Source organism: Clupea harengus, chromosome 13, assembly GCF_900700415.2.
Source record: "Clupea harengus chromosome 13, Ch_v2.0.2, whole genome shotgun sequence".
In the NCBI taxonomy this organism is placed as follows: Eukaryota; Metazoa; Chordata; class Actinopteri; order Clupeiformes; family Clupeidae; genus Clupea; species Clupea harengus.
In genome coordinates, this window is record NC_045164.1 from 6,991,004 (window position 1) to 7,007,500 (window position 16,497).

The window sequence follows — 16,497 nt, forward strand, 5'->3', positions numbered from 1 at the left end:
AGATTCTATGTAGATATGATATATGATTTTAACCAGATTATATTCACACCTGGTATTAATGTCTCCTGTGTCCACATTGATATCCGATTGAGATTTGATTGCTGTGTCCAGCTCATTTCACATCCTTCTCTTGTTTGTACGGGTCCAACAAAAACAACAAACAACATTTAAAAGCTGGAACAATAGAATATGGTAGCCGTCCATGAAGCTTGATCAGTCGAGCGCCGTTACATACTTCTGTCCACTTAGTTGTTGTATGTATACAAGGCAATTGCATTTACACTTGTGTTCAATGGTCTGTGACTCACAATGCGTGCCTGACCACCCCCGGACAGGAGGGGAGTCACAATCCTTCTTCAATGTGCCTTGAGTGCGTTTACACCTGTACTTTCATGTGGTTGAGCACCGTCCGATTGGAATCCGATCACCCGAAACGCATTTTAATGCCAGGTGTAAAAAGCCCCAGAGATTCCCCCCGCCCAATCTAGCCCACTACAGAGCAGTTGTAGTCAGACACTTGAGCAGCCTCTGGGGTCGGCCTGGAGCTCAGTTACCTCCACGGACGGCGTGCTGCCTGTGTTCCCACACACACACACACACACGGCTGGGTTACCACAGCCAGAGGCTGCTCAAGAGCCACCCTCCCTGCATGACTTACACCACCTGTCAGTAGGCCCAACTCTAACAAGCCCCACCACATCACAGGCAGAGAGAGAAAGCCCTATTGCCACAGGCTTGTCTGGTCCTCATTTACACAGATCTGTGCTTCTTCTTGTTACCATTTAGGATGCGTGCTCTGCAGGCTTACACATCACGACACTCACATTTTTAAAAGAGTATTTTTTATTTGTTTTTGCAACAAAAGAATAATTATCATAATAATATTAAAAGAGATGCACTTAAGCTATACATTTGAGACAGGAAGAGAGAAAAAAAAAACCCAACTCAAGCAAAACAAAACAAAACAATCAAAGCAGCAAAGGACAAAGCAGAGTTTTGTTTCACAGAAATGCCAGTTTGTGGGGCTGTGTTATTATTTAGGTCCTCTCGCCACAGCTGTATCAAGAAGACAATCCTTAATGGGATAAGAGGGGATATTTGCCTCCAGACGCTGCCACCTCTGCTGGGCTGACAGGCTGCTGATATGTATAGAACTGGACATGAGTGTGAGGGGGCACAGGGAAGCGAGTCGCCAGACTCTGACCCAAATAGTACCCGACTGTGGTACGGATCCCGACCCTGTGTGAATGTGACGGATCAGCGCCAGGCTGGAAACCATACGGTCTGCTGCCATCTGGGTAGCATGGAGGAGAGCGTCTAAACTGAAAGAAGGTCAGTGGAGCATTGATCTACTTTGGTTTCGAAGTACGACTGGCTATAGAAGTAATATTCCTGCTCTGTTTAATCATCATTCAAAACAGAGTACAGGTTATGCCCAAGATGTTTGCTTGACATTTCAGCTCAGCATTTGGTTTAGACTAAAGGATTGGTTAACGTCTACCTCATGATCACCTGAAATCTGTGATTTTGCAATGGTAAGTGAAAGCGGATGGACACTACTCAGCAGATAAGCAATGATGGAAGCAGATTTGCTGTGATCTGTAATGCAGGGTCTTTAACTCCCACCTGCAAGTTTTTAGCTGAGCTAGCAACACAGTGCAGGTTTCCAGTCTCGTTCTATTCATATCAGTACTGTATTTCCTACGCTCTGTTTGGATTCTGTAATCGGATTCTGAGATTAGTGAAGCTTCAGCTGCTTCAGCCATCAAATACATAGAAAAAAAAACACTACCTTACACACTCCACAGTTTATCTCTCAGTTTTATTATCTTCTGTTTTGGTGGCCTATGGAGGCAGGGTGTTCTAGGCCACAGGAGTCCCAGTGCCAGTGCTGAGTGGGTGGGCTGTAGTATCAGTCATTCTTCACTACCACTCTCTTACTGACCCGCGTCTGACCCTAGATCAGGTGATGGTGACCCACAGCTGATGATTCATTGGCTGCTCGCTAATCCTTTGTCAGTCTTGCCAAAAAGGAACGGCAGGGACAGCCAAACTTAGCTTATTGCAGCTCATACACCTGACAGGCTCTGACGCACTTCTACAAACACACACTTCTTGCTTGTGCAAACACACGCACACAAGCATCTTTGAGGCACTTGCTTCCAGCAAGGATCTGATCTGCAATGAGTGTGTGTGTGTGGTCCGATCTGATCTGGGGATTATATGCCTGAGAAACACTCACAAACATGAATAATGCCAGGATCTTTCACAGCTCTTGAGTTCAGCTGCAATCAACCAGTTGGAGTTTGATCACAGAAAGACAGAGGAGGAAGAGGAGGAGGAGGATGGAATAGTAACAGAGCAGAAGCCTCATAAGTGATGGGAGAGTCACTGGCATTTGTGATCAGCAGAAGTGGTGGCAAACCTGGCTTGTGAATGAGCCGGCAAGCAAGCGCAACAGATGCTAATAGAGTGGCTATTGCACTGGGCTACATAGTGGTAAGAGGATACGAGTGAACCATCAAAAAAAGAAACAGACAGAAGACGGAAAAACATGCACACAGAGGGAAAGCCAGAAAGACAGAAAGGCAGGCAGACAGATAAGCCAGACAAACAGGAAGCCGGACAGAAAGACCAACACAAACAGAGACAGATAGATGTGCACATTTGTAAAACAACACAGACAGACAGATGGAGAGTAAGACTAGTCAGACCCAATTAACAGGGTAATGCTGACATAACTAGCCCTAAGAATAACCCAGTCTGCTCCGACCGCACCAGGAACTGGGAGTGCCAACACCGGAACATACCCTCACAATAACAGGAGCAAACCCTCCCCCAAACACAGGCTGTTGCGGTGAGTTTTAATGATGCCGTCAGGGACAGTGGCGATAAGAACCACGGTGCAGGGCTGTGTTATGGGCTGTCGAGAGCAGCTCTGTGTGCGGGCGAGGTCGGGGTGACCCTGGTTATTGAGATCTACATGAGAAGGGGTGTGAGGACAGGTGAGGAGGTGGGTAAAGCTTTAAGTGGGCCAGAAGGGGAGGCCCTCCACAGACATGCAGAGAAGCTGGCAGGGGGGATATATGAAGAGGAGACGACTCTGGCACAGCAGTGGCCCTGATCTGGCCCAGATCATTGGCAGGTACATTTCAAGAGTTGGTGCCAGTCTGAGAGGAGGTTTAGAGGTGGTGGTGGTGGTGGTGCATGGAGGTGTGAAGGACATGCAAGAGGGTAGAGCTATAGTGGGAGGGTGCGGTGAAGGGGGGCTGGAGGAGACTGAGGAGGTCTCTGGAGCAACATCAGCGGTTGTGTGCTGAAGAGGTGAGGAGAGAACGGGAGGTGAACAGAGACACACGGTACCAAGTGTGGGGTGTGTGGGGAGGCTTGAGCAGATGTGAAGCATGTTATGATGAGTGTGTGACTAGGGGGTGGTGTGATTGGGTGAGGGTGGTCCCGGCCCGGTCTAGGCCCGGTAGAGCAGGATCCTCTCGGCGCAGGGCTGGCCAATCAGCTGGGCGTACTGCTCCACCTCCTGCTCGTCGCTGGAGCCCTTGCGCTTTCGGGCGTAGGCGGCGTATGGCATGACGGTCCGGCGGTACAACACCAGCGCCCGACCCAGCTCCCTCAGGGCACGAGCATCAACTGTAGAGAGAGAGAAAGAGAGAGAGAGAGAGAGAGAGAGAGAGAGCGAGAGAGCGAGAGAGAGAGAGAGAAGGGAAGGAGAGGGATGAAGAATAGAATAAACATCAACCATCAACTCTTCTAACATAAGAGTGCCTGTCTCAAAGCAGCAGCCGTCAGCCATCAGCACCTCGTCTGAGTGTACTCAGGCAGTTAGTATGCCACTTCATGAAGGCCAAGAGTCCTCAGACAGACCTAAATATCACCGAGCTATAACTCAACGCGCAGATCATCTCAGGTCGCCTCGTTCAAAAATAAAGTGCAGTTCTGGCGCTGCAAAGCAAACAAGACTAAATCAACTGTAAATAATCATTTTCATCTAAACACAAACCTCACCATCTGAAACTGATCATTTAAGTTGAAAGCTAGGTCTTGAGGCTTTTATTATCTATTTCTTTGGGGATGATCCACATGGTTTCTAGGAAAAGACACAAAAGGACAGGCCTTCAGGGGGGTTTCAGCATCTCAATCTCAACTCTCCTTCCCAGGCATAGCAGGCCAGGCAGGCTGGGGTCCTTTACGGGGCTGGCTAAAGCTCTGCCTGAGTAAACTATGGGTGAGCCTCATTAGTTGCTCTGTAAAAAGGCCTACAGGCTGCCCAAAGGCCACTTGAAAGGAGAAGGCGTTTTCATCAGAGAATGAAGGGGAAAAACCCAGGCCAAATACTCTCAATCCTCAATCTCCCTCTGGAGCTAAAGAGGGGCCTCCTGAGGGGAGGTTCAAGGAAAGGTCAATCTGGGGTCAGATCACTCAGTGCCCCTCCGCCTCACCCCTGACCCCCCACCCCCTCCCTACCCATCAGCACTGAGGGTCCCAGGCCACGCCCCGCCCTGGACTCCCTGTGCTCCCGGAGAACCATTGATTCTTCATGTCACAGTGGGATTGTGGGTAATCCTAGAGCCTGGGGCCAGAGTGAAGCCGGTGCTCTGCAGGAATGTCAGATTGACCAAATGCTGTGGGATCCTCCCTCATTGAATCTGCCGGACTGGAATTTGGTAATTTAGCCACTGTCTGCATGCCGTGAGTGAGTGGGTGAGTGTGATTGTGTGTGTGTGTGTGTGTGTATGCATTCCATCTTCCTAAAGATTCTCCTAAGCCTAAGCTTATAGTAAAGTTGCTTTGTGATTTCTGTCTACAGCACACAGTATAAAGTTGAGGTATTATTAAATATACTGGATGAAAATGTAACAAAATGTATCGTAATGTAACCGTTAAGCAGTTTAGAAAAAGCTTCTTCAATGTGCAAACATCTCTTGGAATCAATGTGGTGAGATCATGTAAAAGCTAGCATCAAGAGGTGCAATGCACACATTTTCAACACATTTTTCAGAAGAGAGACAGTGTGTGTGTGTGTGTGTGTGTGTGTGTGTGTGTGTGTGTGTGCTGGTGTGTGTGTGTGTGTGTGTGTTGGGCCACCAGCCTTACGCACTCAGCCAGAAATCATCAGAACATAAACACACACTGATTCAAAGTCTGCATGGACCATGGCGACACATAAGTAAAACTGCAGACTTATTTCTCCCTCTTCCTGAGTTATGATTGTTATTAATAGATTCCACACTATCTCTCTCTCTCTCACACACACACACACACACACACACACACACACACACACACACACACACACACACACACACACACACACACACTTTACTTTCACTCTCATCTGGTGCCCAGCTGAAGTAGATTTTCTGTAGTGTGTAGAAGTTCTCTGTGTGTGCATGCGTGTGTGTGCGTGTGTCTCCCTCCCTCCCTCCATCAACACACACACATGCAGAGGATATAGCTCCACTTGCAGCCCATTTCCAATCTCTGAGCTCTCAAGCCCTGACAACTGCTCCTCTCCTCAGAGGCAGTCAACACCCATCAGACGCGCCTCACACACAAGACGGATGGAGACCACAAGACAAGAGCGCGCAAAACCAAAACCAGGTGAGGGGGACAAGAGATCAGTGATAAAAAAAAAGAAGAAGAAAAAAAAACAAGAAAGATGAACAGAATGCAAGCACCAAGTCAAGAGATAAAGAGATTTAAAAAAAAAAATGAGTGAGGATGAGATAGCACAGAGATCAACAGAAAGCAAGAGAGATGAAGTGATGAGCAGAGCGAATGACAGCAACACCTCCAAACACCCCCCCCCCCTTCCCACACACACATTCTACTTCCTGTAATTCCTCTCTCTCTGTGAGTGGCAGATTGACCCGTACAGCCCCTAAATGACCAGGACCAATGAACAGTGAGGGAGAGAAAAGCCAGCCCCCCTCCCCAGCTCTCCTCTCAGAAGCAGAGAGGTACACAGAGAGAGACAGAGAGAGGAAGGGAGAGGTGAGAGGGTTAGAGTGTGAAAAATACTACATTTAGTCAGGGTGGTGAAACAGGAAGAAGGAAAGCATGACACTAACAGAGAAAGAGGGAGAAAGAGGGGGAGAGAGAGAGAGAGAGAGATAAAGAGAGAAAGAAAACAATTTAAAGACAGGCTAGAGGAGAGGAGAAAGAGGGAAGAAAGAGCAGATCAAGAGCATGCATCTGGTCATGAAAAGCCTGAGCCTATAACTGTCCTCAACATTTTGTCATTTCTTTTTTCCATTTTTCTTTTTCTATGTTTTCTTCTTTTGTTCTTTGTTTTAAAACTTTTATGAAAACACATCTGAATTATTTCCATTAAATCTTTTAAAATCTGGAGAGAAAAAATAAAAACTTGGAAAAAGCCCCCAAGGCTTTGTGCCTCTCCTTAGCACTCCTCCTCTCTCCTCCTCCTCCTCCTCCCTCACTCACTCTCTCCCTCCCTCCCTCGCCCATAAGGAGCGCTTGTTTTCAGAGTTTGCCGCAGTGTCTTACATAAACATTTTCCTCATCCCTCTCCACCACTGTGGTTAGCATCTCACTCCCCTCCCCAGACCCCCTGCTGTTGAATATTCAGCTCCCTCAGAACTCTGCTCATCAGCAAAGCTGGGGAAAACTTCGCCAATGTGGGTCAACGTGGGCCCAGGGTAAACAGGTTATGTAAGCCCCCTCACACACACACACACACCCCCCTACAGACACACACACACCCCTACAGACAGAGGGGGAGGCGCAACAAAGTTTGACCGTTCCCCCCCCCCCCCTTTAACGGTCTGTCCCTTATGCCTGATATCATGAACATCACTACACATCTGAGATCAAGGACAGGAGAGTGATGGAATGAGAGGGAGAGGTATGGAGAGAGTAGAGGAGAGAGGGAGAGAGAAAGAGAGAGACTGACAGAGAGTGATCAAAAACAAGAGGGAGATAGATAGATAGATAGATAGAGAGAGAGATAGACAGTGAGAGAGAGAGAGAGAGAGAGAGAGAGAGAGAGAGAGAGAGAGAGAGAGCGAGAAGTGTGAGTTTAAACTGGTGGTGATAAACAGATGTGTTCGAGGGCTTTTTGGAGGCTAATTAAGTGGCGGCTAACACTGAGCAGAGCTGTCGGCACAGTCACCAGCCCTCACGCTCTCTCTCCTGTCAGTCCAAACATCCGCCCGCTCTATAAACACACGCTGCCCCCGCTCTCACTCACTCTCTCTCTCTCTCCTTCTTTCTCTTCCTCCCTTCCCCTTTTCACACTTGTTCCTGTGGCCCCTCTCTCCCTCTCCGTGTCTGTCTCTATATTAATCTGTCCCGCTGCCTCACCTTTCGTTTGCCTCTTTTCACCTGTACTGTCTCTCGCTTTCTCTCTCGTATATGTATATTTCTCCAGTACTATACCCAACTCTTTCTTTGCCCCCCTGTGGCTCTCTCAGACACTGATCTCCCGGAATTCTCTCTCTCTCTCAGTCTCTTTATCTCTCCCTCACAAGACTCTCCCCATCAGCGCCAGCGGAGGTTCAGTGACACAGGGCTCAGGGAGTGGGGAAGGAGCAGAGGTCACGGCAGAGAGGACTTTCTCTGGAATGGCCAGGGGTCACCCACACCCTCACACACTCCACAGGAAGGCCACAGGATGCAGCCCCCCCACTCCCTCCCCATACACACACACACACGCAGGCACAGAGACATACACATGCACACAGACACACACGCAGGCACACACACACACACACAGACACACACGTACGCACACAGACACACACGCACGCACACAGACACACACACACTCAAAAAACAACACAGCAGGATCCCATTACTGCAGAAACACTGTACACCAAGTGTATGACGTCTAAAGACACTAAACGACGATAGAGAGAATCTCTCTCTCTCTCTCTCTCTCTCTCTCTCTCTCTCTCTCTCTCTCTCTCTCTCTCTCTCTCTCTCTCTCTCTCTCCTCTCTCTCTCTCTCTCTCTCTCTCTCTCTCTCTCTCTCTCTCTCTCTGCTAGGTTAGTATGTGGCTGTGGCGAGCTGATAAGTTTGACTAGGGGAAAAGCAGAGAGCTGCAAGGAGAGAGTGTGCCCCTCAAAAACATTCTGCCCCTGCTCCCCGGGCAAAACAATCTGCTCTGAGCTGGGAGACATTCTGCCCAGGGGCAAAACAATCTGCTCTGAGCTGGGAGACATTCTGCCCAGGGGCAAAACAATCTGCTCTGCGCTGGGAGACATTCTCAGTAAGTCACACTGACATGACTCACACAGAGGAAATGGCCCTGTGGGCAAAAAGCAACAGATCTTTTGGGGTAAAATGACAGAAAAGATGGGAACAACCCATTAAAGACACTCAATCAGGAATAACATCCTTCCATCCATCCTTTTGTCCTCAAGATGAGGACTGAGATGGAGGGAGAGAGAGAGGGAGAGAGAGAGTGTGTGTTTGCTCTGGGTTGAGGGTGCTGGTAAGTGTTCTGTAAATACCGTGTCTACTTGACTGAACCACTTCAGCTCTGCTCTGACTCCAGACAGGCCCTCTCTCTGCAGTCACCGCGCTCACACACACTTACACACACACATACTTACACACACATACATGAGGTGGTGGTCACATAGCGTTATCCTCTTCCCCGCCACAGATCAATGGAGACCGCGAGTGACCAAAACCATAATGGCATTCACATTAACATATTTCTGTGCCTCACCAAAGCTACGCACACACGCTAGACTGGACACCCTCTGTCTGTCTGTCTGTCTCCCTCGCTCTTTCCTTCAACTGTTTCTTTTTCTTTCTCAATTTGAATGCTGTTTCCGTGCAAAGACTGTTTACATGATTGTATTGAAGGAGGGCGACAGCCATGAGACTGGACTCGAGGGGGGGGGGGGGATTTGGTGATGGGCAGAGACGTAATTTATCTCCCGCAGATCTCTGCGTACCGGTATTTCTCAAGAGCACTAAAGAGCCCCTTTAGTTTTCTTACTTTCCCTCTCTTTCTCTCTCTCTCTCTCTCTCTCCATAGCCCTCTGCCTGTCTGTCTCGCTGTCTCTCCTCTTGTACCGTCTCCACGGCAGCTTGGCACCCTGTCGCCTGGCTTAACGACCCGCACATACGCTTTCAATAAACAAGCACTGTTAAAGCCTGAGCAAGACCACAAACACACAGCTATGTGTCTGCCTGTCTGAGTATTTCTGTGTGCGTGCGCGCCGGCATGTTTGTGGGAGACGGTGTGTGTGTGTGTGTGTGTGTGTGTGTGTGAGTTTGGAGTATGTGCAACAGTGTGAGTGCCAGTGTTGGCGCCGGTCTGCACTGTTCTGGGTTCAGGGGGTAACGTCTGTTCCAGCTTTACGAGCGTTCATTTGAATAGACAGATAGGCAGAACTTACATTGTATTTGTGTGTGTGTGAGTGTGTGAGGAGTGTGTGTGTGTGAGAGAGAATCATGTATACCCTGTGTGAGGTCATACAAAGGGCTAGGCTTTGTATTTGAGATGTGTCAGTGAGTGTGATGGTGTGTGTGATAGTGTGTGTGTGTGCTGTGTGTGTGCGCATCTGAACGTTTGTATTTGCCATGTGTGTACGTGAGTGTGTGTGTGTGTGTTTGGACAGCCGTGTGCAAAGTTTGGATAACAGTTCCTCTGACACCTCATTAGCTCATGGCCTGGCCTCAAGTCCCATGATCCTTTACTGCTGGGCCAAACACCACCCTTCAGAGGTCACTGCACTTTAGCGCCCTAGGGCATTCTGGGTAGTGGATTCTGATAGCAAGCACAGGGATTAGACTTTCCTGATGGGGACACAACCCACCTGTCTACACACACACACACGCCCATTCTGCCGCCCACCCCCCCACACACACATACTACACAAGGTTGACCTAGGCTGTATTAATAGTATGTAAGGGCTAATCAGTATACTAATACCAACTCACAATGAACACTCATACATTTGCTGCATGTGCATTTAAGAAAACACCCAACTACACACAAACAAAAAGGCATGCATATACCCTCTTACACACATAGACATGCACGCTCGCTCGGTCGCACGCACACACACACACACACAGAGTGGAGGCCAGGCCTGGATTATACCTCTGGCTACACATAACTCTGAAGCAGGGTGGAGGTAAATGCTGAAACAAATCGATTAACATCAGAAAAATGTTCCACACTGGAGTCCAGAGTTGTCCTAATGTTAACCTGCTTTTCTGCGCCTTTCTGTGGACCCTGGTCTCGTTACACACACAGACACAAGCGCACGCACTCACGCACACACACGCCATTAAAAACACTTGAGCCTTTGCACAAAAAATCACATTCCAGCTATCACACACACACTCACAGACTGCAATATGCATAAACACACACACACACCAAAATCCGCACACACACACTAGCTTCAGTGGCCTCTAGCCAGTGCCTCCTCTCTTCCCAGCATGCACTGCTCCCGCCCGCCACGAAAGGCCGGCAGCATGACCGCATGCATGTTTGTGTTCTAAGACTCCGGTGACACTCGCCCCCCCCACCCCCCTCTCTCGCCCCCCCCACCTCTCTCTCTCTCTCTCTCTCACACACACACACACACACACGTCACACACAACCCACACTGCCAAGAGTGGGAGTGGAGGTATCTTTGTGTGAGACACTCTCTCTCACACACACACACACACACACACACGCACGTTGCAATGATGGCCTTTTAGCGCCAATCCTCAACCTACAGAGTGGTCTCTCTCTCTCAGGAGGTGTCTCGCTCTCTCTCACTCACCCACACCCACACACAGACTCAGCATCCGTGGCAGAAGCTGCTCCATTGTAATGTGAATGTGGATGTGTGTGATTACGGATGTGCTCCCTGGCCCAGCGGGCCTGTCTCATTAGTCTAAATGGAGCCATCTCTCCACTGAGCTTTCCTTAGCTCTCTCTGTGCTTTACTGCTCCTCTCCTCTCCTGGCTGAACCAGAGGAGAGTGTGTGTGTGTGTGTGTGTGTGTGTGTGGGTGTGGGTGTGTGTTGGCGGGGGGGGGGCGGGGGCTAGTACTGGTAGTCAAAAACTGATTATCTGATGAGTCACGACCTTTTCCAGGCAGTTCCAGCTTCCAGTCCCAGGTCTGCTTCCAGACGCAGATCTCTGGAGGTCTGTCGGCACGTTATAGGAGCACGGCGCACGGCTGTCAGGACCCGGAGATCAGGCGGATTTAGCCTGAGAGTGTCCCCCGCGGTTACGCTGCACACTCCAACAAAAACACCTCCTCCATTAAGGACCTGCACACCACTTAACAGTATGACAACCCTTAATCTCGCCGTCTTTCTCTCCGTCTCTCTTTCCATCTCTCTCGCACACACACACACACACACACACACACACACACACACACACACTTACATACACACTTAGAACAATATCTGGAGTCCCATTCATCTGCCGCTGATATCTCAGCATCTCTCTGGCTTCTTGATCCTAGCATGAGGAGGTGTTGGGAAACGTGCGTCTCCCTCAGGACAGCTGAGATGGGATCACCTCTACAGTCTTAATCCCCACAGCCTCCTGGAGCTCATCCTAGGCCTCGCCACTCTCTCCCTCTCTGACTCATGCTCGCTCACGCACACATAGAACACACACACACACACACACACACACACACACACACAGCATCATACTACAACCGGTTACACTTCCACTCAATTACTACTACACATACAAAACACATCTCATTCACGCCACCCACCCCCTCAATACACAAACATTCATTCACATCCGTTCTTTTTCTGCTTTTTTGTCTCAAACACAGAGACACAGACACACACAGACACACACACACACAGAGACACGCACAGAGAGACCACAGAGAATCACCAGGAGCATTTCTAGTGATGCTGCTACTCTCTGAACTCTTACTCTTTGGTAACAATTCGGTGTCTATAACATGTACGCATGCACACACACACACATACGCGCGCACAGAAACACACAGAAACACACACACACGCCAGTACATCTTTGCTTTTCATCCATGTGTGTATTACATATGACACCAACCGCACATCTGTGTTTTATATACTCGTCATAGCAATGAGAGCTCATATCTGATTTACACATTATGTTCCCATAGAGGTGGCCTCCAAGGCAAACACAGAGGAGGAAACACACATACACACACACACACACACACACACACACACACACGAGGAGGTGGTCACATAGTGTTAGCCTCTTCCCCGCCACAGATCAATGGAGACCGCCATCACTGCATCATGAGAGTACTGTTGGCAGTGAGAGAATCTAAATCCACACCAAACCATAATGGCAGTCACATGAACATATTTCCGTGTCTCGCCAAAGCTAAAGCCTTTATCCTAGGTGGCAGATGAAACGGTGAAAGTGTTCCCATATGACTCCATAACCCTCAGAGCTCTGGCATAGCACTTCGCACTTTGAGAAACACACACATCACATAGCATCAGCTCAAAAACGTGCATGTTAAACCGCTGCTCAAATACACACGACCAGCATAGACCCGCGTCACTTCTAAATTAATATAATTCTAATGTAGAACAATTTCACAACGACTTACGATGTTTTTTTTTAATGTGATTCAAAGCCTTTTGCAAGCTCCTCCGGCTTCAAAAGCATCTCCACTGAGCTCTTAATGAGATGGGATGGAGGTGGGCAGTCAGCGGTGCTTTGGGTTTCAACTAGTCCTCTGGAGGCGCCACTAACAACTTTAAGACCTTGAGAACATTTGAAAGTCTGACATCTGCCAAGCTACACAGGCCTGAGAGGGCAGAGAGTGAGAGGGGGGGGGGAAGACAAACAGAGAGAGAGAGAGAGAGAGACAAAGAAAAGGAGAGAGAGAAAGAGAGGGAAGAGGAATGACTAAGAAATGGGAGGGATTCACTCACTGCTTTGGAATGAGCTGGCATGGCATTGTCCTTAGCAGCCCGGTAAAGAGAGAATGGTAGAATGGTGGAGAGATCAAGGAAGAGAATGGGGAGAGGGAATAATGGAAGAGGGGGATGAGGAGAGGGACAAACAGAAGAGTAAGAGAATGTCAGGAATGAACTGAGAGAGAAAGAGACATGGACAGAAGGTAGGAGGGAGAAAAGTATGTGTCTGGAAAAGACAGAGGGACAGGGGATGTGTGTATGTATATATATATATATATATATATATATATATATATATATATATATATATATATAGATTCATATATGTATGTCTGTGCACATGTGTATGTCAACGCATACATGTTAGTATGTATATGTACATAACATTTAGAGAGAGCGAGTGTGTGTGTGTGTGTGTGTGTGTGTGTGTCTGTTTGTGTGTGTGTGTGTGTGTGTGTGTGTGTGTGTGTCTGTTTGTTTGTGTGTGTGTGTGTGGATGTATTTGTGTGTCTGTGTATGTGTGTGTGTGTGTGTGTGTGTGTGTGTCTGTTTGTGTGTGTGTGTGTGTGTGTGTGTGTGTGTGTGTGTGTGTGTGTGTGTGTGTGTGTCTGTGTGTGTGTGTGTGTGTGTGTGTGTGTGTGTGTGTGTGTGTGTGTGTGTGTGTGTGTGTCTGACAGAGTTGGCTGTCTGAGGTCACGTTCCCCTGTTAATGTGCGGTGTGTTCTCTCCCCCTCTCCCCCTGCATGCGAGGCGTCTCACAGTCGGCCCTCCTATTATTATTACGCTCATAATCAGCAGCATTAGAATGCAGGCCTCAGCACCGGCCACACGGCTCACACCAGCCTGCCAGCAGCTACAACACACACACCAAACACACACACACACACACACACACACACACACACACACACACACATCGCGTGTGTGGGTGTGGGTGGGTGGGTGTGTGTGTGTGTGCGCGTGGGTGTGGGTGGCACACACACACACACACACACACACACACACACACACACACACACACACACACACACACACACACACACACACAGGAGCTGAGCCACTGCCTGTTTAAACACACACACACACACAATTGATATGTACACACTCTCATAAAGACACACAAACACGGTTTTGGAGGATGCTCACTCACTCAACAAGGTCCATACTACTGGGCTCAGATCAGAGCAACTCCACAGAGCAACTCCACAGAACACACACCTTGACCCATGGCACACACATGTAGACTGACGAGCGAGGTCATACAATTGTGAGCCATTGGTGGTTAATGATGCTTAGTGAAGACCAGTGGGCACGACGGTTTAGTAAGGCCACTGTGTAGATGGCACAGGGGGGGTGTCTGCTCTGGAGCGTACCTGCTTGGCCGTCCTGGGTGAGGCGGGCGTAGGCCGAGGCGTCGAGGCGTGGCACGCACTGCTCTATGGGCACCCACGTGAACGTCTCTGGGCACAGGAGGTCCGAAGGCAGGTACTGACCCTAGGAGAGAGAGAGAGAGAGAGAGAGCGAGAGAGGGGGAGTGAGTGGTCATTCTATACTGTTCCTGGTCAGTTTGGGATTTCCATCTCAACACTGTGTTGTACTGAGACCATCCTTAAACATTTGCTGCTTTGCTATAACATCCAAATGTAAAAAAAATGGGTAAGTAGATAAATATTTGTTTTACTCCCAATCACCCAAAAATCTAAACAAACTAACAAAACAAAAAAATTTTTTTGCCATATTTTAAAAGCCAATATTCTATTGAAAATAACTTAATTTCATGACTTCACTCAAACTTATCTCTGTATTAAGCTTTTTATATTCTATCAAACTGTCTTTTCATTTAAACATTAAACATTTAAACATTGTGCTTGTTGCGGTCTTCCACCCATGTCGCGTTTAATAAATAAGTATCCGCCATCCCTGCAAGTTTCAGGGCAGAACAGAAATCAAATATTACTTTCAAATATTTTATTCAGTCGCAACAGAAAGTTATAGTCAGCAAGTCAGATGAAACGTGAAAAAAAAAAAAAAAAAACAGGTTGGGCCAAATTGAATTGAGTCGGTCACGTTAGGCCAAAACAACATCATTTTAAGGATGACTGATGGGCACACAGAGGGAGAAAAAATCACCCTCCTCATTCCTCTAGCCCACCCCCCCCCCACCCCGCCCCCCCCACACAAACTCACACACACACACACACACACGTCAGTCATATCTCCATTCCCATGACAACCATGGTAATGTCCTGTGAGTGAGATTTGGAGAGAGGGAGTGAAGGAGAGACTAAAGTAAACAGAGAGGGAGAGATGGAGAGAGGAGTCAGAATACAGATGGCATCCATAGGCCTCTGAGGCGCCGTTATCACAGGCCTGCACTCAATCACGGCGCTAAACAAACACACAGTCCACCAAGACACACACACACACACACACACACACAAAATAAAGCATGCGCACGCACACACAAAATAAAGCAGACGTCAGTGCACACACACACACATCCACTAACAGGCATACAGGCACAGGCACAAAGACAGCCCTTACACTATTCACACTATGACTGGCACATATCCATTTGGAGCCTTTTATCATCTAACACACACACACACACACACACACACACACACACACACACACACACACACACACACACACACACACACACACACACACACACACACACACACACACACACACACACACACACACACACACACACACACACACACAGTCCTTTCCTAACATACACAAACACACAAAGTCATTACAGACAGACAGACGCACACACATACACACACATACACGCCAGCCCTCATTAGCCTATATTGTAAACAATGCGACACCTCCAATGGGACGTCTGCAACATCTCACAGACTCACACACACAAACTCACATAAGGTAAACAACCTCAGTGCCTAAACAGCCCCCTCCATCACCCCTCACTCAAATACACACACACACACAAACTGTTGTAAATAATCAGTGCACTCCATTACTGGTAATGTTCCAGTAGTTAAACACACACACACACACACACACTGACACACACACACACACACACACACACACACACAATTCTGGGATTTTAAACATTTCCCTACCATCTTCTCTGTCAGTGACCTGCCTGCTAATTATGCCCTGTTTTTTCTGTAGGGTGGGAATCTCCCTCAACTCACCCAATGCTTTAATTCAACCCGACTGTAACTCGAACGGCTTATATTAAAGGATAAAAAATGATGCTCAACCTACTACCCAATCTGTTTTTTCTTTCCCCCAAAAATGTAATTAGTAATTCATTTGTGCATGCTTTGGCTAGCGAAATCTTCCACATTTAAATGGGAACGGAATGCCCTCTGTCAAATGATAGCTAGGCTTGTCAAATATATGCAACACAAACGCTACATTTTGAATTTGACTAGGATAGGCTATACTGCATTTAACCTACAGGAATCCTGTAGGGAGATTATTAAATATAAGTTGTACATTGCACGTTGGCAACAATGCATGTGATAATATCAGCACTGTTTTACAGCTTAATTTCAAGGTTGTTGATAATTATCCTCAACATGCTGTCATCTTTGCCTACGACTTCCCCAAATACTTCA

At 48.0% G+C, this 16,497-nt stretch overlaps 1 protein-coding gene across 6 annotated transcripts in view; it reads right to left on the reverse strand.

Moving 5' to 3' along the window:
• Positions 1–825: 825 nt before the first annotated feature.
• LOC105890965 (arginyl-tRNA--protein transferase 1) overlaps positions 826–16,497 on the reverse strand; it is a 92,146-nt gene continuing 76,474 nt past the window's right edge. For all 6 annotated transcript variants that reach the window (XM_012817097.2, XM_031579515.1, XM_031579514.2 and 3 more), the window contains 2 exons: positions 14,266–14,386; positions 826–3,645 (listed from right to left, as the gene is read on the reverse strand). In XM_012817097.2, coding sequence (XP_012672551.2) covers positions 3,467–3,645; positions 14,266–14,386 — 300 coding nt within the window. In that variant the 3' untranslated portion in view covers positions 826–3,466. The remainder of the gene's footprint in view (positions 3,646–14,265; positions 14,387–16,497) is intronic.